A 26,909-nucleotide genomic window follows, 5' to 3' on the forward strand; every position below is an offset into this window, starting at 1 on the left:
GCTGGGGCCTGTGAGGAGATCCTGACCTAAAGCTGGGGCTCCTGGGTGGGAAAAGAGGAGGGGCACAGGCACATGTCCCTTCCAGGGCCTGGCTGAATCGGGGTTGCTGTTGTTAGGACATGAATTAACCCCTTCCTGCTGAAATCCTCCTTCCAGCTTCCCAGGTATGGGACAGAATTTAGGGAACAGTAAAAGTCTCACTGGGGCAGCTCAGAGTAGGAAAAATGGTGTTTGTGTCACAAGTGCAGGGCAAAGAAAAATGGAATTTGTGTCACAAACGCAGAGCAAAGAGCAGCTGGTCACGGGTGCAGCAATAACAAAACACAGGATAAGGGCACCGGCAGCACCTGGGAGTGGGGAGAGGGTGAAGTGATAAAATCATGGGCACGGAGATAAGGAGCAGCACAAGCCACAGCTGCTGGGGATGGGGCAGCCAAATTTCCCAGGAATGAACAAGGCTGAGAGGAAAAAGCGGCGTGGGAGCTGGGAATGCAGCAGCACAGTGGGAAAGAGCTCCCAGAGGAGGGAGAGGCAGGGCCTGCACAGCCCCTGGTGTGGCAAGGAACAAATGGGACATTTCCCTCACCCAAAAAGCCCGGGAGGGGTGGCAGGGAGTGCCTGAGGGGATGGAGGTGATGGCAGAGCACAGGAGCTGTGGAAAATCGGGGTCACAGCCCTGAAAGCTGCCCCAAAACCATGGGGATGCCTCAGCCAAGGGGGCCCGGCACTGTCCCTCCCTCTGGGACCCTCCCCAGCCCCTTCGCGGCCATCCCGTTATCCCGGCGATCCTGCACTCCCGGATCCTCCCCAGCCGCCGGTGCCCTGACATGTTCCACCCCATCCTACAGGTAGAACCAGTCACTCATTAACCGCTCCGGCCCCGTGAATCAGCAGCAGCAGCGCAGGGAGAGCTCAGCCCGCAGCAGGAGCCCCGGGGCTGCCGTTCCATGGGAAAAACACCAAATGAGCGGCTCAAAACACCAAAGGAGCAGCCCCTGGGGCACTGGGAGCTCTGGGATCAGGGCAGGGGCTGCTGGGGGGGATCAGGAGGCGCAGGGATGTCACCTGTGCCCGTCCCAGGTGGGCAGCAGTGGCGATGCCATCACCTGCGAGGGTGGCCTGCGCTGGCAGCTCCGCTCTGAGCCGGCCCTGCAGCTGCTGCTGCTGCAGCCAGAAATGCAGCAGGGAGAGGGGCAGAGCCCAGGCAGCCTCCAGGGCACACAGGCAGCTCGTGGCTGAGCCTAGGGTTGGCATCCCCTGTGCCCCAGGTGAGGGTAAAGGATGATTTCCATCCCACACTCCCTGGGCTCCCAGATGGGCATCTCCCAGTGACCTCTGCCAGCATCCCTTCCCCAGCATCCACTGCCTCTGACAGCTCATCCTGCCTCCCCAGGGGAGAATCCGGGGTGGTTTGCGCTGCCTGATCCCTCTGGATCCACCTGATTCCCCGCAATTCCCTCTGCCGGGCACCGCGGCTGTGCCTCAGTTTCCCATTCCCCACATCCCAAAAGCTCCCAAAACTCCTCCCACACCCCCGGCCCACCCAGCAGGACCCACGGAGCCCTCGGGGGCTGCTGGCTCCCCCCGTGCCCTCCCCAGCAGGGCTGGGAACGGGGCCACGAGGCCACAAGGCTGGGCCGTGCCCGGGGCAGCCCTGCCCTTCCTGATTCCCTTCCCAGGCTCCTGCTAATCCGCTCCTGCTTCGTGGGAATGAATCATCCCACCTGCCAAAGCTCGCTCAGCTTCTCCCTTCCCTCCCAGCCTTCTCCTTTCCCTCCCTGGCAACCCAGGAACAAAAGATCCCAGGGGAAAGGTGTGGGGGAGATGTCCCCACGTCCCCACGTCCCTGCAGCACCCCTGGCTGAGCCAGGTCCCCTCCACACCTGCACAGAGGGCGCATCCCTTCCCAGGGGTCTCGATGGGACCAAGCTGCCGCTGCAGCCCCCAGACCCAAAGCCAGCGTCCCTCCCGAGTTCTGTGCTTGGGGAGGGTGGGGATGAACCCCTGGAGCGGCAGGGAGGGGTTGGAGGTGCTGGACATTCTTGCCTTGGCTGGGATGTACTGCAGGATTTTGTCCGTGCTCGTGTCCCGCTCCTGGCCTCCATCGAGCCCGAAGAAGCTGGGCAGCTTTTTCTTGCCATTTTGTCTACAGGGAAAAAGGGGAAAAAACCTTAAACACACATGGAAACACAGGTCCAGGCTGAGGCATGGTGAATCCTGCCCTGAAATAAGGAAGCCAGGAGGACAAGCATGCAATGTGTCACGGGCTTTCGAGTCATCCCACGGATGACAAAGCCTGGGAGAGCTGAAAAGGGACTTTGCCACACTTGTTGAGCTTTTTCCTTCTCTGCTTTTTCACAGGTCTTTGCTCAGCCAAATCTCTGGCTGGGACTTCCTCAGATTGCAGCAGAGACCCAGGATAATCCCCATGGGCGTGGGAAGCTGGGAGTCAGTGGGACAGGAGGGGCTCTGGGGCTTGGCTGCTCCACACAGGGCCCTGGTGTGAGACCCCCAAATACCCCAATGGATCCCCTCTCTTTTACCCCAAATTCCCCAAGAAATCCCCTCTCTTTTACCCCACAGGAGCTCCTCAGGCCCCTCCAGGTTTTTCCCTGATTTCTGGCAGCACAGGGGACAGTTCAGGGTCTCCTTTCCATTAGAAACCCCCAGCCTGGCAGACTTTGGGTGTTTTTGGCACAGTCTGGCAGAGTTTAGGGGTTTTTTGGCACAGCCCTGACGCTGAACCCAACACAGACAGGTTCACGAGGAATCCTCTGGTTCCCTCCAGGGCTCCTTTCCAGCTCTGGCCGTGCTGATGGGAGCAGTGGAAAGCAGGGAAGCTGCAGAGCATTCCCTGCCTGTCCCTATTTTGGGACAGCCACGTACCTGAGTGTGGCCACCCAAATCCCCAAAGGGTTTCACAGACGTTTTCTGCTGCTCCCCCTTGGGTTCACAAACACAAGTCCTACAGCGGGGTGCTGGGATTTGGGGCTTTCTCCCTAAAGCCCGAGCAGCGGGAATGTTGTTTTCCCACAAGTGTGAATAAGAGCTCTCCCAAGTGAAAACAAGGGAATATCGGGTGTTCTGCAGCCTGTCCCGCGGGGGAAGCTCAATTACCCAAACAGAAATGAACCCAGCGGCGCTTCGCCCGTGAATTCCATCCCGGGCACTCGGGGCGAGCCGATCCCGGCTCTGGCAGCGCCCGGCGCCCCCAAACCCACCGGGAATAGGAAATGCCCGCCGGGGAGATCCCGCAGGAGATCCCACACCCCGGAGCCGGTGGGGTTACTCACTCCTTTTTCAGCGAGGGTTTCCTTCGGAAGGAGCTCCTGAAGCCGCCGGGAGCCTGCGGGACACAGGCGATGTTCCCCATGCCGGGAGCGGTGCGGGGTCGGTGCGGGATCGGTGTGAGATCAGTGTGGGAGCGGTGCGGGGTCGGTGCGGGATCAGTGCGGGATCAGTGCAGGAGCGCTGCGGGATCGCTGGTGCGGGATCGCTGGTGCGGGATCAGTGCGGGATCAGTGCGGGATCAGTGCGGGATCGCTGGTGCGGGATCGCTGGTGCGGGATCAGTGCGGGATCGCCGGTGCGGGATCAGTGCGGGATCGCCGGTGCGGGATCAGTGCGGGATCAGTGCGGGATCAGTGCGGGATCAGTGCGGTATCGCTGGTGCGGGATCGCCGGTGCGGGATCAGTGCGGGATCGCTGGTGCGGGATCAGTGCGGGATCAGTGCGGGATCAGTGCGGTATCGCTGGTGCGGGATCGCTGGTGCGGGATCGCCGGTGCGGGATCAGTGCGGGATCGCCGGTGCGGGATCAGTGCGGGATCGCCGCTCCGCGCCCACCGCTCCGCGCCCGCCGGTGCCCGAGCGAGTGCGAGCGCAGCCCGCAGCCGCTCCTGGCCCTCGGTCCTGCCCTCGCTCCCGCCCCGGGGCTGGGAGGGGCGGGCCCGGTACCTGCGCCGCGCCTGGGAATCCACCCCGAGCACCGGCGGAACGGGGCTGGGGCCGCCCGCAAACCCAGCCCGGAGCGCCGGAGGGAATCCGGCACGGAAACCCAGCCCGGAGCCTTCTCCCAAATGGAATTCGGCTGATAAATCCATCCCGGAGTGTTCTCGCAAAAGGAATTCGGCTGGTAAATCCATCCCAGAGCGTTCTCCCAAATGGAATTCTGCCCAGAAATCCATCCCGGAGTGTTCTCCCAAAAGGAATCCGGCACAGAAACCCATCCCGGAACTTTTTCCCAAAGAAATTCGGCCGATAAACCCATCCTAGAGCGTTCTCCCAAAATGAATTCTGCCTATAAATCCATCCTGGAGCACCAAAAGGAATTCAGCCCAGAAACCCCATCCTGGAACTTTTTCCCAAAAGGAATTCGGCTGATTAACCCATCCTGGAGGGTTCTCCCAAAAGGAATTCGGCCCAGAAACCCATCCCGGAGCATTGTCCCAAATGGAGCTCGGCCCAGAAACCCCATCCTAGAGCTTTTTCCCCCAAGGAGTCCGGCCGACAATCCCATCCCAGAGCGTTTTCCCAAGTTTTCCCAAATGGAATTTGGCCGCCGCACTGGCGGAGATAAGGATGCAGGGAGATAAAGTTGGTCGTTGCTGTTTAAGCATTAACAAAAATCCCCGGGGTTGAAGGGTTCCGAAGGGTTCCCCCTTCCCAGCTGGGTTAAAGATATAAAAATAAACGAGGAAAAATATCAAACGGGACATGAACCAAAATCTAGGAGTGGTGTGAAATGGATCAAGGGAGCAAAGAGCAAAAGGAGATGTGCATGAGCAGAAAAAAAAAGAATAAATGCTTTAAAAGGAAGCAAACTGAAGGTTTCTGACTGTGCTGTGAGTGCCTCACTGCATGGAAATATAAACAATAAAACCAAGAAGTTAATGACAAAAGGTAAATGCAGACTCAATATTTCTGTGCTGGAAAAACCCCCCAGGAATTACAGCCATAAGAAATGAGAAACCCTTTTTATTTTCAGGTGGCTGCTGAGAAGTGAACACAAAATGAATGCTCTGGATCAAAATAGAGAGAGAATTCACATTAGAAAGTTTGAAAGATCTGAACACAAAGGGCTTGAGTCACTGTTGCAATTCAGTCTTGCAGGACCATGGAATTTGCAAAGAAATTGCATAATTTAGCAGGGATATCAGTGTTTCCTTGGGTAAAAACCCACCCCGGTAATTATGGGGTTGCCAGTTGACAGTAATTCCTGGGAAAATGATGTAACAGCTGTGAGGGAGTTGGATTAACTTTGAGAATTACAGGAGGAGAATATAATTAATACAAATCAACACGGGGCTGTGGAAATCACATCTTGTCAAAACAAATTGAACTGATGGCATGTTTGAAAAAAAAAAATCAGATTTAGTGAGTACAAATAACAGTGATGTAAGAAACACCATAGAAGATGTGGTGTGACAAATCCACAGGTTACTTTAGGAGGTTTTCCTGGGGAATCTGTTGGGATCAAGCTGGGGTTGGCAGACACCCTCCCATTTGTGTTTTACTCCATCAAAATATTCCCCAAAAGGGATTGCACGGTCAGGCCACGCTCACCAGGAGAGAGCAGCTGAGAACGGATGTGCCACAACATTTCTCCCCATTTTTGACCTTTAAAGCAGCTCCTTTGTGCCCAGAACCCATTAACCCTTCCTGGCCCGGCGCAGCAGCAGGACCCCCCTCGGGAGGGCCCCCACCACAGATTCCCTGATTTTCACACAGGGGCTGCTCTGTGCTCTGTGCACAGCTGGGACACAGCCCAGCAGCAGCCCAGCACCTCCTGCCCACGGTCAGCAAACAGCCCCAGCTGTGCTCTGTGCAGAAAATGTGACTCCTCTTGGATCCGTGGCTAACACGGTCAGGCCGTGACCGCGACGTGCTGCTCCTGCAGCTGGATCCAAATCAAACCTCCCAGCTCAGAGCAGGGGCACAAAGTGCAGCTCCTGCTGCTGTCACAGGCCCTGCCCGGCCGCGGGGACAGCAGTGACACCAGCAGGGCTGGCAGGGACGGGGGGCACTGGAGCCACGAGGGGCTGACCTGGAACAGGGGCTGGGCACAGTTCGGGGGATAAAGTGGGGTTTAAAGTAAATAAGGGAAGTTAACGGCTAGGCAGAGTTAAAGGAAAAAAGTGGAGTTTAAAGTAAATAAGGGAAGTTAAAGGCTAGGCAGAGTTAAAGGAATAAAGCGGGGATTTATTAAAAGGCCTTAAAAGGATACACCTTGGGCAGAACAAGAGCCTGGCTGGGGCTACACCCAAAACGGACTCTGAGTCACGAGTTTTCACCCTTTTATAAGTTTTGGTCCATGTCTATATTGGGGTTCACTGTCCAATCCCAGCTCCAGGCTATGCAGTCCCACTCTGCCAGTTTGCTCTCCTTCATTCTCTGCTGTTTACACTTTTTGAGCCTTTTAGGCCTTTTTGTTGTTTACACTTTTTGAGCCTGAAGCTGCAGCAGCACCCTTGGTTCTGGGGCTGGAAAACGATTGTTCTGTGTGCCTGAGCTGTGAGGAGAACTTGCTAACACTTTATATGGAGTTCAGGGTTGCCCAGCATCCTCTGGGGAAGAGCCTTTCCCTGATGTCCATCCCAAACCCTCCCGACACAGCCTGAACCTCCCCTGCATGCTCAGGAGCAGCCCCAGGAGCCAGGGAAGGGACAGTGAAGGATGCACCAGGCAGGATCCAATATCCAAGAAAATGTCTTTATTGTACACGTTGGCTTCTATTGCTTGTATCCCCTCCCCAGCCCCACGTAGTGCAAAAAATTCAGAGAAAACAGAGTTCCACATAAATAAAGTCGGATAAAGTTACAGAGAAATCAAAGTGACGACGCTCGGACATGGATCTGGACCAGGTGTGCCCAGCAGGGAGGCGCAGGGAGCCCCAAACCAGGGCAGGGGCTCCAGGCTGGCCCTGCTGGGAACGACCCCAGAGCCCGGAGCCCCCCGGTTTGGGGATGCTCCTCTGCTGGGAGTTCAACGAGGAACATCTTGGGCGAGACAGCACGGACGGAAACTGGCAGGGAAGCCACACAGAGTTGTTCTCCTCCCCTCAGACAGCACAGACGGACAGACAGACACAGACAGGCGTCCCCTCCTCCTCCTCCTCCTCCTCGGCAGGGGACGGGCAGCACCAGGAGCGATCCCACCCCGGCACACGCCAGGGCGGGTGCTGACACCTCGTGTCCACACAGTGTGGGTCGGGGGGCTGGGGTCCCCCAGAAGGTGCTGGGGGGTTGTTTTTGCCCTTTCCTGCATAGTTTGGGCAGCACAGACAGGAGGTTCCCTCTCTGCTGGGTTCCCATGGGTCAGGCTCAGTGGGATATTGCTCAGGAGCCAGCCGGGGGACACAGGAGTCACTCTGCCCTGTCCCTGCTCCTCAGGAAGCAGGATCTCCTGCTGCTCGAGAACTCAGGCCCACAGGAACCACAGGAGTGAAATCTGAGCTCTGTGAGTGAGAACTGGGGAGCAGGGGAGGAAAAAGGAGGAAGGAACGAGTTCCAAAGAGTTGGACCATATTTCCAATGCTACATTTGAACATCCGGGCACATTGAGGTACCAGTGGTTGAGTCGTTCCTCTGCGGTGTGCAGAGCACCTGAGCTGTGCCTCAGCTCACGGCTCACACACACAGCACACCCTGAAACACCACAGCACGGGGCCCTGGCTCCAGGACAGGCCTCACAGTGCTAATTTAGCCAAGCTTTAGCTCATTAGAGGGGTTGTTTAATTGCCAGGGAGTCGCTGATTGGAAAGGGTCCCTCCCGTGCTGCTTTTGGCATCTCACACACGCACACACCCCACCCATCCAGAGAGAACCTCCAGGGCACAGGAATCATCTCCTCCACAGATGAGAGAAGGAACTGCACTCCTCCTGCTGCCTGGAGAGCAGAGGGATGGGGAGTACCAGGGCAGAGTAAAAAACAAAGGGATATGGAGTCATATTAGCGTTCAAATAAAAAAGGCAAATAAAAAAATTAATACCCAAAAAAGTAATGCCAGGCAATCCTCCTCCTTCGGAAGGCTGGACTGTTCTTCCTCCAAGAACTGATTCCTTTCCACAAACCCAGAGTCTGCTTTGCAGAGAGGGGAACAGCAAACCCAGGGAGTCCCAGTCCAGAGCCTGGGCCAGCAGCGACGGCAGCGGTGCCACCAAGGTCCCTGCACCACCTGCCCGGCCAGACCACGCTCAGCTGGGCCCCCATGGGCGCCCTGGGGGGCTCAGGGGCCTCCCCACCCTGCAGGGCTGTGCCTGGGCTGGGCTTCTTCTCTTGCTGTGGTTAAGGCATCAAAGAGACGCCCTCGGAGCGGGGCAGCGTCCGGAGCGGGGCACACGCCTCGGGCTGAGCTGGCTACAGTGACATTCAGAGTGAGGGCCACACATTGTGCCCCGGGGCCACCACAGGGCTGGCAGTGCCACCACAGGGCCCCACGGGGCTGGCAGTGCCCGGCGGCACGGCTGGAGCACGGCAACCCCAGAAGCAGCAATGGTTTGGGGTCCCCTTGCCCAGAGGAGCTTTTGGGGGTGCTGGATGAGTCTGGCTGCAGGCAGAGCCCCCTGTGCCCTCCTGGAAGCACAGCTGGTGACCCTGGTGGCCCCGTGGGTGTCCCCAGAGCCCCCTGTGCCCTGTGCCCTCCTGGAAGCACAGCTGGTGGCCCCGTGGGTGTCTCCAGGGCCCCCTGTGCCCTCCTGGAAGTACACCTGGTGGCCCTGGTGGGTGTCCCCAGAGCGGGCAGAGCCCCCTGTGCCCTGTGCCCTCCTGGAAGCACAGCTGGTGGCCCCGTGGGTGTCCCCAGAGCACCCTGTGCCCTCCTGGAAGCACAGCTGGAGGCCCCGTGGGTGTCCCCAGAGCACCCTGTGCCCTCCTGGAAGCACAGCTGGAGGCCCCGGTGGCCCCGTGGGTGTCCCCAGGGCCCCCACAGGGCCGGGCTGGCTCAGGCGCTGTCCCCAGGCCCCGGGGCACGGCCGGGCTCGCTGTCAAAGGCTCGTGGAGGACACGGAGAGCGTGGGCGAGGAGGGCGGGGGGAAGTTGAGCAGCTCCAGCACGGCCACCCCCACGCTGCTGCGGCGGGTGAACATGCACGAGGCCGCCACCCACTTGTTGGTGCGCGGGTTGTACTTCTCGATGGAGTTGAGGCTGGAGCTGCCGTCGTTGCCGCCCACGGCGTAGAGCCAGCCGTCCATGGCCACCAGGTCGTGGGTGCTCCTGCGAGGACAGCACGGGGACAGGCTGGGCGTGCTGGGGCGCTCAGCATGGCAGGCACCCCACAAACAGCCCGTGGAGAAACGAACTGTTGGGGCACCAACAGGCAGAGCACAGCACAGAGCCACTGATGTACCCCTTCAGTCTGACCCTCTCACCCCAACTTCGTCAAATACCAAACCCCATCAAATACCAAATCCCATCAAATACCAAACCCCATCAAATACCAAACTCCATCAAATACCAAACCCCATCAAATACCAAACACCATCAAATAACAAACCTCATTAAATACCAAACACCATCAAATACCAAACCCTCTGAGCTCCCCCTTCATTCTGACACCGTCACCCAAACCTCATTGAATACAAAATCCCATCAAATACCAAACCCCATCAAATACCAAACCCAATCAAGTACCAAACCTCATCAAATACCAAACTCCATCAAATACCAAACTTCACCAAATACCAAACCTAATCAAATATCAAACCCTCCGAGCCCAAAATCATCAACATTGCAAGCCTTAATTCCTCCCACAGCCCAGCAGCAGCATCTCAGTGGGCTCAGCCAGCTCAAGCCCTGGCTCTTTATGGCCACACAAAGGGCAGAGGATAAATCCCTGTGCAGAACATCCCTGCTGTGCCCTCCTGGCTGTCCCTGCAACCCCTCTGAGCACGGCAGGAGCGTGCTGAGCCAGCCACAAACCCTGACACCCCAACGTGCCTGTGTTTTGTGGCACAGCAAGGTGAGATCCCCGCTCCTGAGGCTCCAGAGGGCTCAGCCCCTTCCTCACCTGCGGATGTTCATGGGGGCCACGCTCTCCCAGGCGTTGGATTTGGGGTTGTAGCGCTCCACGGAGTTAAGGCAGCTGGTGCCATCATTGCCCCCGGCCACGTAGAGCATCCCCTCGAGCACGGCCACGCCTGCACTGCTCCTGCGGCTCAGCATGTTGGCAATGGGGCTCCAGGTGTTCATCTGGGGACAGGGAGCCCATCATTGCCACCCCACACACCCCTGCCAGGTCAGCAAGGGGGCTCCAGGTGTTCATCTGGGACAGGGAGCCCATCATTGCCACCCCATACACCCCTGCCAGGTCAGTCCTGCTCTGGCTGCCCAGCTCCTGGAATGAAAACCCTTTTGGGGGCATCACTTTGTTCCTCCCCGCTGTCCCGCAGTTGGCAGGAGCAATCTCACTGCCTGGCTCAGAGAGCACAGCAGCAGCTGGCAGGAGCCATCCCAGGGGCACAGAGATGCCCGTGCCAGGCCACCAGTTGTGCCCCAGCTGAATGCCAGCCCAGCCTCAGGGACTGAGCTGTATCTATTTCCAATCTGAGCGAGTGCAGCTGCGGCTTTGCAGCTCAGGAAAAGCCTCCAGGACCTTCCCTTTGATCTCTCTGCAGTGACCGACCCTGGTGGGCAGAGCTGTGTCCCCAGCCTGCCACACTCCCAGCCCAGCTGAGAACAGCTCAGGGCATGGACAGGACCCTGCTGCCCCCAGAACCACGGGCAGTGGGGCCAGGGGCTGTTCTGGTGCCCAAAGCTCACTGGGAGCTCTCCCAGAGCAGCTTTGGGTCACTGTGCTCAGGATTGCACCCTGGCTGCTGCGTCCCTGCTGATCCCCCTCCATCCCCCAGCCATGCACGGTGGCTTGAGGCCTTCCTGAAGAGGGGAGTAGCACAGGAGTCACCCAAACCTCCCTCCCACACTTACCTGGGGCTCGTACTTCTCCACCGTGGCCAGGTGTGACGAGCTGTCGTAGCCCCCCACTGCATAGAGGTTGCCTTCTGCAAAGACAGAGCACAGGCGTGAGCTGAAAACACCTCCCTGTCCCACTCACAACGTCACAGGTGCCACTCTGGGGGTGCCCACACAGGTCCAGGCTGAGCCCCAGCACAGGTGCCACTCTGGTTAAAATTAGGGAAGTTACATTTCGATAATTAGCACGGACTGAGTTATAAGAATTAAAAATACTTTTTAATACATTATTAAAATAAGGAGAAGAGAATTTACTTTCTTTTAGAGCTTGACGCAGTTCTTTTACATCATGGTGAGAAAGACTTTCAAATCGTGGATTTACATCATCACGATTATACCTTAAAGGTAATGCAAAGAGTAGTTTCTTTGAATTTAAATATTTTTTAATTTTTAAAATTTTTAATTTTTAATTTTTAAAATTAAATATTTAAATCTAATTTTGATTAATATTAGACTAATTAGGTAATCGTAACGGAGGGTCAACTTCTAATTTAGATTGTTTTTTAGGTTTTTTTTTTTCTCAGTACTATTGTGTCTGAATTGGAGGAGCAGGTAGTATTACTATTAGCTGTTTTGGGAGTTCTTGGCAGAGGTGTTGCAGAGGGGACAGGAACCGGGGCAGAGCAGCACAAGGAACCCTCAGGAGCCTGCCCAGGACCCCCCAGCCCCCTGGCAGCACTCACCCAGTGTGGCCAGGACCCCCTGGCAGCACCCACCTGGCACGGCCAGGACCCCCAGCCCCCTGGCAGCACCCACCCAGCGTGCCCAGGACCCTCAAACCCCTGGCAGCACCCACCCAGCGTGCCCAGGACCCCCTGGCAGCACCCAGCTGGCATGGCCAGGACCCCCAAACCCCTGGCAGCACCCAGCTGGCATGGCCAGGACCCCCAAACCCCTGGCAGCACCCACCCGGCATGGCCAGGACCCCCAAACCCCTGGCAGCACCCACCTGGCATGGCCAGGACCCCCAAATCCCTGGCAGCACCCACCCGGCGTGCCCAGGACCCCCAAACCCCTGGCAGCACCCACCCAGCGTGCCCAGGACCCCCTGGCAGCACCCAGCTGGCATGCCCAGGACCCCCAAACCCCTGGCAGCACCCACCCGGCATGCCCAGGACCCCCAAACCCCTGGCAGCACCCACCCAGCGTGCCCAGGACCCCCAAACCCCTGGCAGCACCCACCCAGCGTGGCCACGCGCACGTAGCGCCTGCGGGTGCTCATGGCAGCGATGGACGTCCAGGTGCCCGTCAGCGGGTCGTACCTCTCTGCACTGCAGGGACACAGGGACAAAGGTGGGACACTGGGAAAGCCCAGGGCAAAGCTCCTGGACATGGGGAGCTCTCACAGATTGGGGACAGACAGGGGAAATGCACGGGGAGCTGCCACAGGCTGGGTTCTGTTGGGGCCGAGGGATACAAAGTGGGGAGAAGGAGGTGTGTCGCAGACATCTTTTCATTAAAAATCCTTTCCTTAGGATTTTTCCTCCTGAGAAGCTGGGAGGCCTAAGGAACAAAATGTAAACAATGGTTATCTGCTGCTGTGGGATGTAACAGGTGCATCTGTGATTGGTCTCATGTGGTTGTTTCTAATTAATGGCCAATCACAGCAGAGCTGGCTCACAGAGAGCCGAGCCACAAACCTTTGTTATCATTGTTTTCTATTCTATTCTTAGCCCGCCTTCTGAGATGAAACTTTTCTTTCTATTCTTGAGTATAGTTTTAATGTAATATATATCATAAAACAACAAATCAATCCTTCTGAAACCTGGAGTCAGATCCTCGTCCCTTCCCTCATCCTGAGGCCCCTGTGAGCACCGTCACAGAGGCGAGCTGTCAAACATCTGCTCCAGGCTCAGGAGCAGGGCTCCCAGCTCCAGGACAGTGCGTGCAGGAGCAGGGAGGCTGCAGCCAGGCAACCCCTACCTGTTGAGGCACGAGGCCCCATCGTACCCCCCGGCAGCGTAGAGGAGCCCGTGCAGGGCTGCCACCCCCAGGCAGCTCCTCCGGGTGCCCATGGACACCTCGGGCTGCCAGCAGTTGGTGACAGGGTCGTAGGACTCCACGGTGGCCAGGTCAGAGGTGCCGTCGTAGCTGCAGAGGGGCAGAAGAGGCTGCTCAGAGAAGCTGTGCCTGCCCCTGGATCCCTGCAAGCGTCCAAGCTGGACGGGGTTTGGAGCAAAGTGGGATGGTGGAAGCCGTGATGGGTGGGATGAGATGGGATTTAAATTCCAACCCAAACCAGTCTGGCACTCTGAGGGAAACGGGCAGTTCAGGAGGGGGCACTGCCCATGAGGAATGCCCATGGGGCAGGTCACTCCTGTGGGGTCAGTCCTGCTCCTGCCATGAAAACCCTTTTGGGGGGGTCCTCCTTTCTGTCCTCCCCTCTCTCCCACAGTTCCCGGGAGGAATCTCAGCTTCCTGCTTCAGAGAGGCCAGCAGCAGCTGGCAGGAGCCATCCCAGGGACACAGAGATCCCCGTGCACAGAAAAGGAGCTGTTCCACGGCCACCCCAGACATCCAGGATCATGCTGCCCATCCATGCCCCCCCTCCCCGTGCCCCCTTACCCTCCCACGGCGTAGAGCTTGTTCCCAATGGCGGCGACGCCGACGCGGGCGCGGCGCGTGGACATGGAGGCCACCATGTGCCAGCGGTCCGTGCGTGTGTCGTAGGCCTCGCAGTCCCCGTGGATGGCAAACAGGCTCCCTCCACCTGCTCGGGGAGGGCCAGCGTTGGAATTCAGGGCATCCCTCCTGTCGGGGTCTCTGGCTGCTCAGAGTGACCCCAAGAAAAGCTGGAAAGGCTCTTCGCAGCCTGGCGGTCAAAGGAGGAGTCAGAGCTCTTCATTTCTCAGTCTCAAGGTTGTTTATTGTACCTGATCTATAAAATTCTTTCTCCTGCCCTGCCAAGGTCCACTCAGCAGGACAGTCAGAGGCACTGTGCCTGCCCCCGGGGCGGTGTTATCTAACATAGGTGATAGGTATTGGAAAGTAATTGTAAATATTGTACATGTAGTTTTTAGTATAAAAAGATAACACCGCCCCGGGGGCAGGCAGAGTGCCTCTGTCTGTCCTGCTGAGTGGACCTTGGCAGGGCAGGAGAAAGAATTTTAAAGATAAGAAATAATAATAAACTTGAGAATTAGAATAGAAGAGCTCTGACTCCTTCAACCGCTGGGCTGCGAAAAGAGACTTTCTAACACATCTGGGGGTCACTGTGAGCAGCTAGAAATCCTGAGAGCTGAGGGGAGCAAACACAGCCCAAACCCCTGGGATGGGGCAGGGATTTTGGGCAGGGATTTGGGCAGGGATTTGGGGTGGCAGGGATTGGGGCAGCAGCAGGCCCTCACCCACAGCGAAGAGCACGGTGCTGGCGCCCTCGCAGCGGCGCGGCCGCGTGCGGCTGTTGCCCAGCACCCCTCTCTGCTCGGGCATCAGGTGGTACTTGAGCGCCTCGATCAGCAGGTCCTTGCACTCCGAGTGGTGCCGCACCAGCAGCTCCGTGTCCACGTGGCTCATCAGGAAATCCCGGCTCAGCAGCGGCAGCCGCACGCACTTCATCAGCTGGGGGGACAGCAGAGCAGGCAGTGGGACACGGGGACTGGAAGGGGACAGCTGGGATCAGGGAGAAACTCCTGGGGCTGCCCCATCCCTGGGAGTGCTCAGGGACGGCTTGGAGCAGCCTGGGATAGCCAAAGGTGTCCCAAGGGCATGGGGGAACTGAAAGGGGACAGCTGGGATCAGGGAGAAACTCCTGGGGCTGCCCCATCCCTGGGAGTGCTCAGGGACGGCTTGGAGCAGCCTGGGATAGCCAAAGGTGTCCCTGTCCATGGCAGGGGGTGGAATGAGATGGGATTTCAGGTCCCTTCCCACCTGGACTGGAAGTGGTAGGACAGGGACCTGCTGCTCCTGCCCTGTCCTGCAGCTTCCTCCAGGCCAGGCACTCGGAGATGGTGGGCACAAGCAGCCCCCTTCCAGCACTCTCATCTTTTCCCAACCCACTCTCCCCTTTTCCCAGTCCACTCTGAGCCCTTCCCAACCCACCCTCAGCCCATTCCCAGCACCTCACCCTGGGCACGTGCTGTCTCCTGCTGTCCACGTCGTGTTTGACCCAGCTGAGCACAGCCCTGTACACCTCCTCCTCCGAGGGCACATTGAGGCTGTCGCTGGAGATGAGGTCCAGCACCTGGGGAGGGCAGAGCTGCTCGGTGTGGAGGCACTCCCAGCTCCCAGCACAGTGAGCAGCAGTGCCAGGGGCACAGCTCTGCCTCCTGGACGTGCTGGGGGCTCCAAACAGCGACTGGTGCCCCAAAGGCAGCAGGTGCAGCTCTGTGGGGACATCTCTGACCATCCTCCCTGGCTCTTTTCCCCCACTGTGGCGGAGGCTGCTGCAATGCCTGACAATTGTCGCTGGCAGCGGCAGCAGGGAGATGACTCTACTGGCATTTGTCCCTTCTGTATTTCCTGGGACAGACCCAGCAGCCCTGGCTGCTCCCAGCACTGTCCCTTCACCTGCCAAGGGCTGCAGAGGTGCAGCAGGGGCAGATGGGACCCTCCCCTCATTGTCACCTCCCCCTGCCCCGGGGATGAGTGACAGAAACCCCATCCCCTCAGTGCACATCCCTCAGGCTTTATCCTCACACATGGAGCAGGACAAGCTGTGCTGCACCCTGACCTGCACACTGCCAGCAGGGCCTCTGTCACAGACATGCTTTATGAAAAATCCTTTCCTTAGGATTTTTTCTCCTGAGAAGCTGAGAGGCCTCAGGAATAAAATTATCTGCTGCTGTGGAATGCAACAGGTGGATCTGTGATTGGTCTCATGTGGTTGTTTCTAATTAATGGCCAATCAGCTAGCTCGGACTGTCTCGGTCAGTGATTTATCATTTCTTATAATTTCTTATTCTATTCTTAGCTAGCCTTCTGATGGAATCCTTTATTCTATTCTTTTAGTATATTTTTAATATAATATCTATCATAAAATAATAAATAAAGCCTTCTGAAAGAGGTACGCAGTCTCTATCGCGCCAATGGCGTCTTTGCATGGAGTCAACACTCTCGTCTGTTCCCTCATCCTGGGACCCTGTGAACACCACTGCCACAGGCCTCACCTGTTTGAGGGGCAGCAGCATGAACTCCTCAGTCTTGGACACCTCCACGAAGTGCTGCAGCACGTACTTGTGGGCAGACTTGAGCAGGTCGCTGCAGGAGTGGGTGTCAGCAAAGCCCCGGATGCCCAGGCAGTTGGAGGGGTCCAGCTGGCTGAGCAGGAACTTGCAGCAAGCATCCCTCACACCATTGAGCTGAAGCAGGCTGGCAGCAGGGAGAAGGGTCTGGCAGGGTGGAAAAGAACGGGGCAAAAGGGAGTTCCCAGGGCAAAGGAACGATTTTCACCCTCGTCCCACTGCGAGGCACGAGCAGAGCGGGTTTAGTGAGTGAGCACCTCCAGGCACAGAAAGGACAGAGCACTCCTGGTTTCCAAGGTAGAGAACAGCTGGGGAGGACACCTGTAACTCCCCCCAGGGCCAGGAGAAGGGCGGGTGCTCAGGAGCAGGGCTGGAAACTGCACAGAGCTTTGAGGAGCCACCTCTGGGAAGGGAATCAGCTCCCTGAGCACTGCCAGCCCCAGAAAGGACAGAAAGGACAGAGCACTCCTGGTTTCCAAGGTGGAGAACAGCTGGGGAGGACACCTGTAACTCCCCCCAGGGCCAAGTGCTCAGGAACAGAGCTGGGAACTGCACAGAGCTTTGAGAAATCACCTCTGGGAAGGGAAGGGCAGCAGCTCAGCTCCCTGAGCACTGCCAGCCCCAGCTGCCACCACAGGCACAGCTGGCAGAGCTGAGCAGGAGAGGGGAGTCCCAAAGAGGAAAATGTGGAACAGAACAGCTTCGTGGAGCAAGGGGAACAGCTCCTACCTGCACATTGCCCTCTCCCACCACGATCTCAGCCGTGTAGGCGTACTGCACCAGCTGCTCCAGCGCCTGCGGGTCGATGTCGTGCAGTGTCACATGGGTCTGGCGGCTCTCACTCATCTCATCTGGGCCAAAGGACACCCAAAATGAGCAAAAACCCCCCAGCAGGGCTGCTCCCCCACAGGAGGATGCGTGGCACCAGCTGCATCCACCTCTGCATCCCAGCCCAGGGAGGGTTTCTGTCCAGCTCTGGGGAATGGGGACCAGGACTGCAGGAGGGACACCAGGATCCTGGGCAGGGAGGGACACCAGGATCCTGTTGAGAGGGACATCAGGATCCTGAGCAGGAATCCTGGGCAGGGAGGGACACCAGGATCCTGGGCATGGAGCTGTGGGCAAAGGGAATCAGGGAAGGGAGGGAACTGGAGGATTAAACCATGCATGGAACAAGTGGTTTGTTTCTGGAAGGTTTCCTGCCCAGCTCTAGGGATTGGGGGGCAGGTCTGCAGGACGGGGGACAGGATCCTGTGCAGGAGGGGGACACCAGGATCCTGCACATGGGCAAAGGGACTCAGGGAAAGCAGTGAAATGAGGAATATTCCTGCTCTTGCTGACAGAAATGACACATGAAAGGGCAGGGCAGTGAGAACAGGGAGGGGATTTGAGCAGAGAGGGGATTTGGAGAGGGGAGAGCTGCCAGCCTGTCCCTGGGGAAGAGAGGACTCTACTTGCTTGTGAACATGGCGTGGAAGTAGGGGCTGCACGACGCCAGCACCACCTTGTGGGCCTTGATCTCCTTGGTGGCCACGTGCAGGACGATGTCGCAGAGCAGCCCCCGCTGCCGCATGCGGTTCATGCACACGAAGGCGTCGTGGTAGTGGCGTTTGGAGTTGTGGGAGATGCTGTGCCCGTCGCGGTTCAGCAGCTGCACTGCCCCCTCCATGGCTGCGGCGGGCACCGGCGGGGGCAGCGCCCTCCCGCCGCCTCTGCCAAAGGGGCAAACAAAGGGTTAACGGCGGGAGGGGGCTGCAGGGCGGACGGGGGTACAGGGGAAACTGGGGGGATTTGGTAAATGGGCTTCAAAGGAGGCACCTTGGGCAGGGAAAGAGCCACAGCCAGGGTGGACCCAAAATGGAACCAAGGTGGGCACAAGGTGGACCCAAGACAGATCCAAAGTGGACCCAAGACGGACATAAAATGGACCCAAGATGGACCCAAGATGAACCTAAGGTGGACCCAAGATGGACAGTGAGTCACGAGTTTTCAGACTTTTATAAGTTTTGGTCCATGTCCATATTGGGGTTCATTGTCCAATCCCAGCTCCATGTTCTGCAGTGCCACCCTCCCAGTTTGCTCTCCTCAATTCCCTGCTGTTGGCACTTTTTGGGCCTGGAGCTGCAGCTTGGTTCTGGGGCTGGAAAAGGATTGTTCTGTGTGCCTGAGCTGTGAGGAGAACTGCTGACACTTCATATGAAGCTCAGAGTTACAAACCAATGCAGCACAGAATGTGGAAAATATGAAAGCTCAGCCTTAAGGCTTCAATGCAGGCTTTAGCCCTGGGTGATCCCTATGGGAGCCACCACAGCTCAAGCACCCTGTGCTGACAGCAACCCTGACAGCTCTGACCAGGCCCTGACAGGGAAATGTCATCTGCTTCAAACAAAGAAGGGAAATTCAGGCTCAATATGGGGAAGGAATTCTCCCCTGTGAGGGTGGGGAGGCCCTGAATGGATTTCCCAGAGAAGCTGTGGCTGGATGGAGCTCAGAGCCCCCTGGGATAGTGAAAGCCATCCCTGCCTATGGAACCAGATGATTTTTCACACTCCCTTCCAACCCGAACCATTCAGTGCTTCTAGGAAAACAAACCCTGCCTGCTCAAGGAACATTTATTCACGCAGAGATTTCCTCCCCCTGCTGCTGTCTGCATGCACAAGGCCTTTGTGCCGGCGCTGGGGGGGCGAGCGGGGATGACTGAGCAGCAGGAGGAAGGAGGGGGAGGCAGCACAAGCAGCTTGAACCCGTCCCGAGGCTGCCGGCTGCCCCCGCGTCCCTGCGGCGAGAGGATCCCCTCGGCCCCCGCTCCTGCACACCTCCAGCATCCTCACCCTGCCAGCCCAAAATAGCAAAGCGGCACCGTGGGCCTGCTCCGCCTCGGCTGCAGCCCGCCCTGCCTTTTTAAAATAGCAAAGTGGCACCGTGGGCCTGCTCAGCCTCGGCTGCAGCCCGCCCTGCCTTTATAAAATAGCAAAGCGGCACCGTGGGCCTGCTCCGCCTCGGCTGCAGCCCGCCCTGCCTTTCTATGGAGCAGTTGTAGCACGTACGGAGGCCGGGGGAGGATGGAAAGATGAATAAACTTCTTTTATTTCCTGCGCGGGGAGAGAAGCCTGCAGTGCCCTTTGCTGCTGGCAGAGGTGCCACGAGGTCCCTGCTGCCCCTGGCACAGGCAGGGTCTGCCGGTGCCCTCCAGAGGAACAGCAGGGTGGCACCATGCCCTGGGCACCAGGGAAGAGCCCAGGATTGTGGTCCTGTCCCCCAGCATCCCATTTTGGGAAGCTGCAGCATCCCTGGGACACCCCATCTCCTAGTTGCCATCTGCTGGCTGAGGTGCCCACAGAAAACAGGGTTTTTGTTATTTACATCCCTGCCTGGGCTCCAGAGGGGCAGGGTTAAACTCCAGGGGGGCAGGCACAGAGCCCAAAACATTTGTGGGCTTGATTATGACCCATGAAAAAATTTACCAACCTTAGATGAAGATCAGCAAGCCACAACAGTTTAAGTAGAATAATAGTGAAGTTATCACGGGGTGAAAAAGCAGATTTTGGGGTTTTTAGAATGGGGGTTCAGGGGGGCAAGATGGAGGGAACCGGGTGTGTCCAGCCTTTCTCCTTCTTCTTCTTGGCCTCCATCTTCTGGGTGATGTTGGCACTTTTGGATTGGTTTAGAGTAGAAACTCACTGTCCAACATAGGTGATACGTATTGAGAAGGAATTGTAAACATTGTACATGTAGTTTTTAGTATAAAGACATAACACCACCCGGGGGCAGGGAGAGTGCCTGGAACTGTCCTGACAGACAGACCTTGGCAGGGCAGGAGAAAGGATCTTTTATAGATAAGAAACAATAAACAACCTTGAGACCGAGAACTGAAGAGCTCCAACTCATTCTTCAAGCACTCAGGGTTGGAAAAGAGACTTTTAACATTTCTGGGGTCACTGTGAGCAGCTAGAGATCCTGAGACTGCTCCCTGTGCCCTGTGCCACCTCACTGGCAGCACCAAACACCCCTTTTTTCCCTGGTAAAACCCCATTTGCAGGAAATGAGGCTCTGTGGGGTGTCACTAACACCACAGGGACAGAGCAGCAGTGTCAGGGCTGCACGGGGGGGAGGCAGCACAAACCCATCCTGTGGGCAGCAGCAGCACTGCACGTGTCCCCACGGGCTGGGACGGATGTGCTGCCTCCCCTGGAATAACTCTGAGGCTGTGGCACACAAAAAACCCCAAAAAAACAAGAAAAGGAGGCGTTTGTTTGGCTCCTCTGCGCCAGAGCGTGGCCGTGCATAACAGCTCTGTTAATTAATGCAAATGATCCCTGCCCAAAGGGAGGCCTGTTCTCCGCGCACAAAAACACCATATTTTGCTGGGAGCGAAGAGAAGTGTGCAGAGCAATAAACAGAGCATCCTCCAGGGAGAGGCTGCGAGGCTGCCCTTTCCCCAGGAAGGGCCTGCAGAATGGCTTTTTGTGGGCAGCCTGGAGGGGCATTCTGTGTCTGGCAACAGAGCAGGGCTGGGAGGCAGCAGGGCCACATCCTGTGCAGCTGCTGCCGTGGTGGGGACAGGGAGCAGGGCACAGCCCCCATGCCCCCGGGCCTGGCACACAGCCAGGCTCCAACCCATCCCCTGCTCCAACCATCCCCTGCTCCAACCCATCCCCTGCTCCAATCCATCCCCAACCATCCACTGCTCCAACCATCCCCTGCTCCAACCATCCCCTGCTCCAACCCATCCCCTGCTCCAACCCATCCCCTGCTCCAACCATCCCCTGCTCCAACCATCCCCAACCCATCCCCTGCTCCAACCCATCCCTGCTCCAACCATCCCCTGCTCCAATCCATCCCCAACCCATCCCCTGCTCCAACCCATCCCTGCTCCAACCCATCCCTGCTCCAATCCATCCCCAACCCATCCCCTGCTCCAATCCATCCCCAACCCATCCCCTGCTCCAATCCATCCCTGCTCCAACCCATCCCTGCTCCAACCATCCCCTGCTCCAACCATCCCCTGCTCCAACCCATCCCTGCTCCAATCCATCCCCTGCTCCAACCATCCCCAACCATCCCCTGCTCCAACCCATCCCTGCTCCAACCATCCCCTGCTCCAATCCATCCCCAACCCATCCCCTGCTCCAACCCATCCCTGCTCCAACCCATCCCTGCTCCAACCATCCCCTGCTCCAATCCATCCCCAACCATCCCCTGCTCCAACCCATCCCCTGTGCGTGTCCCCATCCCTTTGTGCCTCATCCTTGCTGGAAAAGCAGCTGTTTGTGCCCAGCCCTGCAGCTCCCACACAAGGGAGAAGGCACAAAGCCCTCGGTGGCACTCGGTGCCCTCAGTGGCACTCAGCTGGGGCACAGCAGCACAAACAGCTCTGCCAGGTGGCACCGTGGGGCCAGGCCCCCCTCCAGGGCTGGACCCCCCAAAATGGCACAGCCAAACCCCACCTGGGATGGAGCAAAAGCCTGGATCCCTGGGGATTGAGAGGATCACAGTGCAGCAGCATTTTTCCATCAATAATCAAGTGCCAGGGCTGTCTGCACAGCCACAGCAGATCTGCACTGCCCTTACCCTTCAAACTAGGATATCCCAAATTATTCCTTCTTCCAGAGGGAAATAACAATAACTTCTATTTTGCAATTATAAAAATAATTTCTATTTTGCGATTTATTACAAAATAAATTTCTTACAAAATTGCGCTGCCACCTTTCCCACAATCAAGCCCAGCAGAGAGGATGGGAACCATTCAGCTGTGCCTGTCCAGGAGCCAGACGCCAGGCAGGCACTGAAGCCAGGCAGCTGTCCCCAGCAGGATGTGTCACCCAGTGCCACTGACACAGAAAATGAAACGCTCTGGGGTCCAGGCCTTGCTCAGCCTGCAGCCAGGGAGCTCCCACAGGCACTGACAGCATCAGCAGCTCGTTGTGAGCTCAGCCTGGGAAAGCTGAGCCTGGAAAGCTGAGCCTGGGAGAGGCAGGGCTGGCAAGCAGCAAGGGAGGGAGCTGCTCTGGCACCAAGGGGATGCTCTGAGCTGCAGATCCTCATTGCTCCCCACAGCAGAGTTTTGCACCTGTGCAGAGCTCAGGGCTGAGATTTTGGATGGAAGTGGCAGCAAGGGAGCTGTCCCTCCTGGAACCAGCCCTGCCCTGGGGAGGGAGCAGGAACTGGGGAGCTGGCAGTGCCAGGGAATCTGGGGACACAAGGACACACAAATGGGGTGAGCAGCACAGCCCAAATAGGGACAAGGAGCACAGCCCGGCCCTAAAAACACCTAAAACCCCCTCCAAACCTCCTAAAACCCCTCCAAACCCCCTCTCCTGCATCCCCTGCTGCTCCTGCAGCTTCCTGGCACGGCTGTGCTGCCTCAAGGCAGGGCAGGGCAGCACAGACAGCGCTGACTCTGCAGCACTGAGAATCCCCAGCTCCCAGGAGGGCTGGGGCTTTTTTATTTATTTAATTTTTTTTTTTTTAATGAATTAGGCATAACTGACACGCACTGAATCCTCCTGTCTAGACATCTGCAGAGAAGTGACAAGCTGCCAGGGAGGATGTGGAGCCTCAGCAAGGGGGTGGGGAGGACAGGGAAAAGCTGCACTCAGCTGCCAGCTCCAGGCACAGGGGCACTGCTGGCTCCAGGCAAGGAGGGCTCTCGGCACCCTGACCTGGGCACGGCCTCCCAGCCCCTCCTGTAATCACCACACTCTCCTAATTACAGCCTGGCTCCTCGCTATTCCCTGGGGAGTTTTGCTGGGAAGCTCCAACTGCTCTCAGTCACCCCAAAAAGTGAGCATGAGAAAGAGGCTCAATGCCTTGGGAGATTCCCACATATCAGGGGGATGAAGAGCATCCTCACCATCCTCATCTCAGTGCCCACAGCCTTGTCCTCACCTCCCCCAGGCAGCAGCTCCTCCAAACTCAGCTTTTGTCCTGCAGCTCCAAGCAAGGCTCCATGCTTGAGGGGTTCCGAGGCATCTGCGCCAAGATTTGGGTCATTTTCAAGTAATTGGTGGTGAGGGTCAGCACTGAGGAGGTTTGGGACTGCTGGACTCCCGGGCTGGGGAGGAACAAGGAGTGGAAATGGATTCCTGCCAGAAGGTGCAGGTGCCAGCTGCACTGGGTTGGACTGCAGCTCCCAGAGGCCAGCACAGAGCACACCAAAAGCTGAGCAGGACGAGCCCTGTGGCTCTGAGAGGAGCTGCAAATGTGGGTCATGTCCTGATTCCCCTGCCCAGCGTCCCCAGCAGCAGAGCTGGGCACAGCTCTGGTCACCAGTGGGCATTGCTGGCTCTGCCCTCTCACACCAAGGGGAAGGGATGGTTCCCAAAGCCTCCTCCAGCCAACAGAGACCAGCCCAGCTCTGCACCTCCTGCTCTGAACCAGCTCTGAGCTTCTGTGGAGCAGTGGGAAAGCCATTCCAAGGCAGGAAACAAAAGGATTCCCTCCCATCTCCTGGCCAGCAGCAGCACAGGCCACATCCCCAAACACAGAGCTATGTGACACCATGGCCTTGAGCTCACTGGCACAACGGGGCCTGCCAAGGCCAGCAGGTCCCAGCCCTCGGGAACTGCAGCTGGAGGAGCTCAAATTCCTGTCCCTGAGGAGCCACATCCTTCAGGGATGGTTACAGCAGCCCAGATGGAGCCTCTCAGGCCTCCCCAGCCCAGGCTGTGCCCAGACCCAGGAGGCAGCACTGGGGCTTCAGTGGGGCTGCTGACATGAAGCAGGGAATGGGCCCAGAGCAGCTCCCCAGCAGATCTGCACATGGAGTTCATGAAATACAGCAAAGAATGGGCCCAGAGCAGCTCCCCAGCAGATCTGCACACGGAGTTCATGAAATACAGCAAAGAATGGGCCCAGAGCAGCTCCCCAGCAGATCTGCACACGGAGTTCATGAAATACAGCAAAGAATGGGCCCAGAGCAGCTCCCCAGCAGATCTGCACACGGAGTTCATGAAATACAGCAAAGAATGGGCCCAGAGCAGCTCCCCAGCAGATCTGCACACGGAGTTCATGAAATACAGCAAAGAATGGGCCCAGAGCAGCTCCCCAGCAGATCTGCACACGGAGTTCATGAAATACAGCAAAGAATGGGCCCAGAGCAGCTCCCCAGCAGATCTGCACATGGCTGTTCCTGACATGGAGCAGGGAATGGGCCCAGAGCAGCTCCCCAGCAGCTCCCCAGCCCTTCAGAGGACGCCTGCTCTGATTTCCAGGCCGTCTCCAGCACCAGGCTGGCACAAGGGAGCGGGGCAGATGGTCACAGTCTGTGCTGGCAGAACAGAGCCCTCCCAGTGCCACCCGCACGGAGCTGCCCCGGGCTGGCAGCAGGCACAGGGACCCCCCAGCCCCCCGAGATGCCCGGGAGCTGCTCCCTGTGCGTGCTGGGCTCCCCAGCCAAGGGAGCAGGTGCCTGGTGCGCCTGCCAGCGCCTGGTGTGCTCTGAATTAGCTGCTCTCTGCTGTGATTCATTAATCACTCAGTGCTCAGGAAGGAAACTCGCATCTCTACACCCAACATCTCCCCGGGTCTTACTCACTGCTCTGCTGAATAAAGGGTTTCCAGCAGATGTTCACGGGCCAGGGAGAAACTCGGGGTGCAGAGGGAACGGGGCTTGCTTTGAAAACCAAAAGGTTTTCATCCCTGAGGGGTCAGTGAGCTCCAGAACACCAAACCTGTAACAAACCAGCACCAATGAGCCCCAAAACACCAAACCTGTAACAAACCAGCACCAGTAAGCCCCAGAACACCAAACCTGCAACAAACCAGCACCAGTGAGCCCCAAAACACCAGACCTGTAACAAACCAGCACCAGTGAGCCCCAAAACACCAGACCTGTAACAAACCAGCACCAGTGAACCCCAGAACACCAAACCTGTAACAAACCAGCACCAGTGAACCCCAGAACACCAGACCTGTAACAAACCAGCACCAGTGAGCCCCAAAACACCAAACTTGTAACAAACCAGCACCAGTGAGCCCCAGAACACCAAACCTGTAACAAAACCAGCACTAAACACTAAAGGCACCCAAAAACATCCACGTGTTGCTGAATCACTCCAGAATCACGTCCAGCAATGCAGAGCCCCCCAGAACAATGCTGTGGGACAGCAGGAAGTGACAGCAGAGCTGCACAGAGAGGCACCAAAGCAAGGCCACAGCTCCTGCGGGCTGGCACCGCACAGGGACAGTGCAGGGACAGCCAGGGACAGCCAGGGACAGCCACCCTGTCCTTCCCTGCCGAGTGCAGGGCTCTGCTCCCCGGAGAGGGAGGTTTTGCTCAGCCAGCAGAACCAGCCCAGCTGCCAGCCTGGCCTGAGCTGCAGGACCAGCTCCAGCCCCAGCTCCAGCAGCGATGCTGAGGCTCAAGGAGAGCCCTCTGCCCCGGCAGCCCCTGCAGAGGCCACCAAAAAGCTGCGTCCCACAAGTTTCCAGGAAGGAAAGCGCCTCTCCCCGTGCCCTTCACTGCCAGCCCCGAGCCCCCCGGGGCAGGGGAACACCCCGGGGCTGCGGCTTTCCCATTTCCAACGGGATCCGGCAGCACTTGGCAGAGGGCAGACGGGAGGAGGGCACAGGGATGCTGCCGGCCTGAGTTGATGCAGAGAGAGCGGCCGCACGGGCTGGGGAGGGCACCGGCCGCTCCGAACCCCTGCAGATATTCGGGAACCACAGCGGCTGGGCCAAAACCTTCGGAGGGTGCGGCGGGGTACCCCGAAAGCAAACTCGCTCTGCGGGGAGAGATGTGCAGGGGCAGCGCCGGCAGTGATGGAGCGGGGCTCCTCCCCATCATCCCCGGGGACCGCTCCGGTGTGCCCCCATCCCGTTATGCCTCCGGTGTGCCCCATCCCCGGTGTGCCCCATCCCGTTACCCCTCCGATAGTCCCCCATCCCCGGTGACCCCTCCGGTGTTCCCCCATCCCGTTACCCTCCGCTCCCTTTCCTCCCGCGGCCGGGCCCTGCGGGAAGAGGGACAGAGCGAGAGAGAGAGAGAGGAGGAAGAAGAGGGAGAGGAAGAGGCAGCCGGAGAGGAAGAGGAGCGGAGGCGCGGGCGGCAGGGCCGTGCCCCGGCGGTACTCACGGCTCCGGGGCGGCCACGGCCCGAGCCGGGCGATGCCGCGGGTCCCGCTACACCCGCAGCGGCCCCGCGCCGGGGATTCGGGGCGGGCCGGGGGCGGGCAGGTGCGGCGGCGGCTCCGGGGCTGCGGCTTCCTCCGTCACCCGGAATAACCCCGCGGCGGCCCGGCCCGGCCCGGCCCCGCACGTGTGGCCGTGTGTCCGTGCGCGGGCCCAGCGCTCCGAACCCAGCGGCACCGGCCCCGCTGCGGGCCCGGCACCGGCACCGGCACCGGGGGCGGGGCCAGCGGGCGAGGGCGGGGCCAAACGGGGAATGAGGCGGGGCGATGAGCGGAGGCCACGCCCCCGCTGCCGAGCGCCGCACAAAGGGTGAGGGGCGGGGCTAATGCGGGGGCGTGGCCAGTGCTGGTGGGCGTGGCCTGAGGGGCGTCCCGAAATAATTTATGCAGGGAAAGAGTTTTGGGTCATGGGCCCATCAGCACCTTGTCACCGCCCAAAGTACTGAGTGCCACCTCCAGGAGCTCCTGGACACCTCCAGGGAGGCCAGCCTGGGGCTGATGAACGCCTTGTCACAGCCCAGAGCACGGAGTGCCACTTCCAGGGATGGGGACTCCAACCCGTCACTGTGCAACCCCTGCCAAGGCCTGGTCTGCCTTTCCATGGAGAAATTCATGCTGGTGTCCAGCCTC

The 26,909-nt window shown here is 58.3% G+C and overlaps 2 protein-coding genes across 2 annotated transcripts in view; both read right to left on the reverse strand.

The window, feature by feature from the left end:
- The window catches only part of PLEKHN1 (pleckstrin homology domain containing N1), a 14,884-nt gene extending 11,511 nt beyond the window's left edge, over nt 1–3,373 (reverse strand). The window contains exons 1-2 of the mRNA XM_059487631.1: nt 3,294–3,373; nt 2,047–2,146 (exon numbers count right to left, since the gene is read on the reverse strand). Of these exons, the coding sequence (XP_059343614.1) occupies nt 2,047–2,146; nt 3,294–3,373 (180 nt within the window). The remainder of the gene's footprint in view (nt 1–2,046; nt 2,147–3,293) is intronic.
- A 5,609-nt stretch (nt 3,374–8,982) lies between these two features.
- Nucleotides 8,983–26,342, reverse strand: KLHL17 (kelch like family member 17). Its single transcript, XM_059487479.1, has 12 exons — nt 26,225–26,342; nt 17,608–17,861; nt 16,879–17,000; nt 16,075–16,296; nt 15,033–15,149; nt 14,314–14,527; nt 13,532–13,676; nt 12,890–13,057; nt 12,149–12,237; nt 10,922–10,995; nt 10,005–10,186; nt 8,983–9,211 (listed from the first exon to the last, which is right to left on the reverse strand). The coding sequence occupies exons 2-12, from the start codon at nt 17,816–17,818 to the stop codon at nt 8,983–8,985; spliced, it is 1,773 nt and encodes a 590-aa protein (XP_059343462.1). The 5' UTR covers nt 17,819–17,861; nt 26,225–26,342.
- Between the last annotated feature and the right edge of the window lie 567 nt (nt 26,343–26,909).

This window comes from Ammospiza nelsoni, chromosome 22, assembly GCF_027579445.1.
Source record: "Ammospiza nelsoni isolate bAmmNel1 chromosome 22, bAmmNel1.pri, whole genome shotgun sequence".
In the NCBI taxonomy this organism is placed as follows: Eukaryota; Metazoa; Chordata; class Aves; order Passeriformes; family Passerellidae; genus Ammospiza; species Ammospiza nelsoni.

Excerpts from the sequence above, each read along its gene's own strand:
- KLHL17 (XM_059487479.1), bottom strand. The coding sequence starts at position 17,818 with ATGGAGGGGGCAGTGCAGCTGCTGAACCGCGACGGGCACAGCATCTCC. Across the intron at positions 14,528-15,032 it reads GGAGACAGCACGTGCCCAGG|CTGATGAAGTGCGTGCGGCT; the intron begins GTGAGGTGCTGG and ends CTGTCCCCCCAG. Across the intron at positions 13,058-13,531 it reads AAGCTCTACGCCGTGGGAGG|CTACGACGGCACCTCTGACC; the intron begins GTAAGGGGGCAC and ends GCCCCTCTGCAG.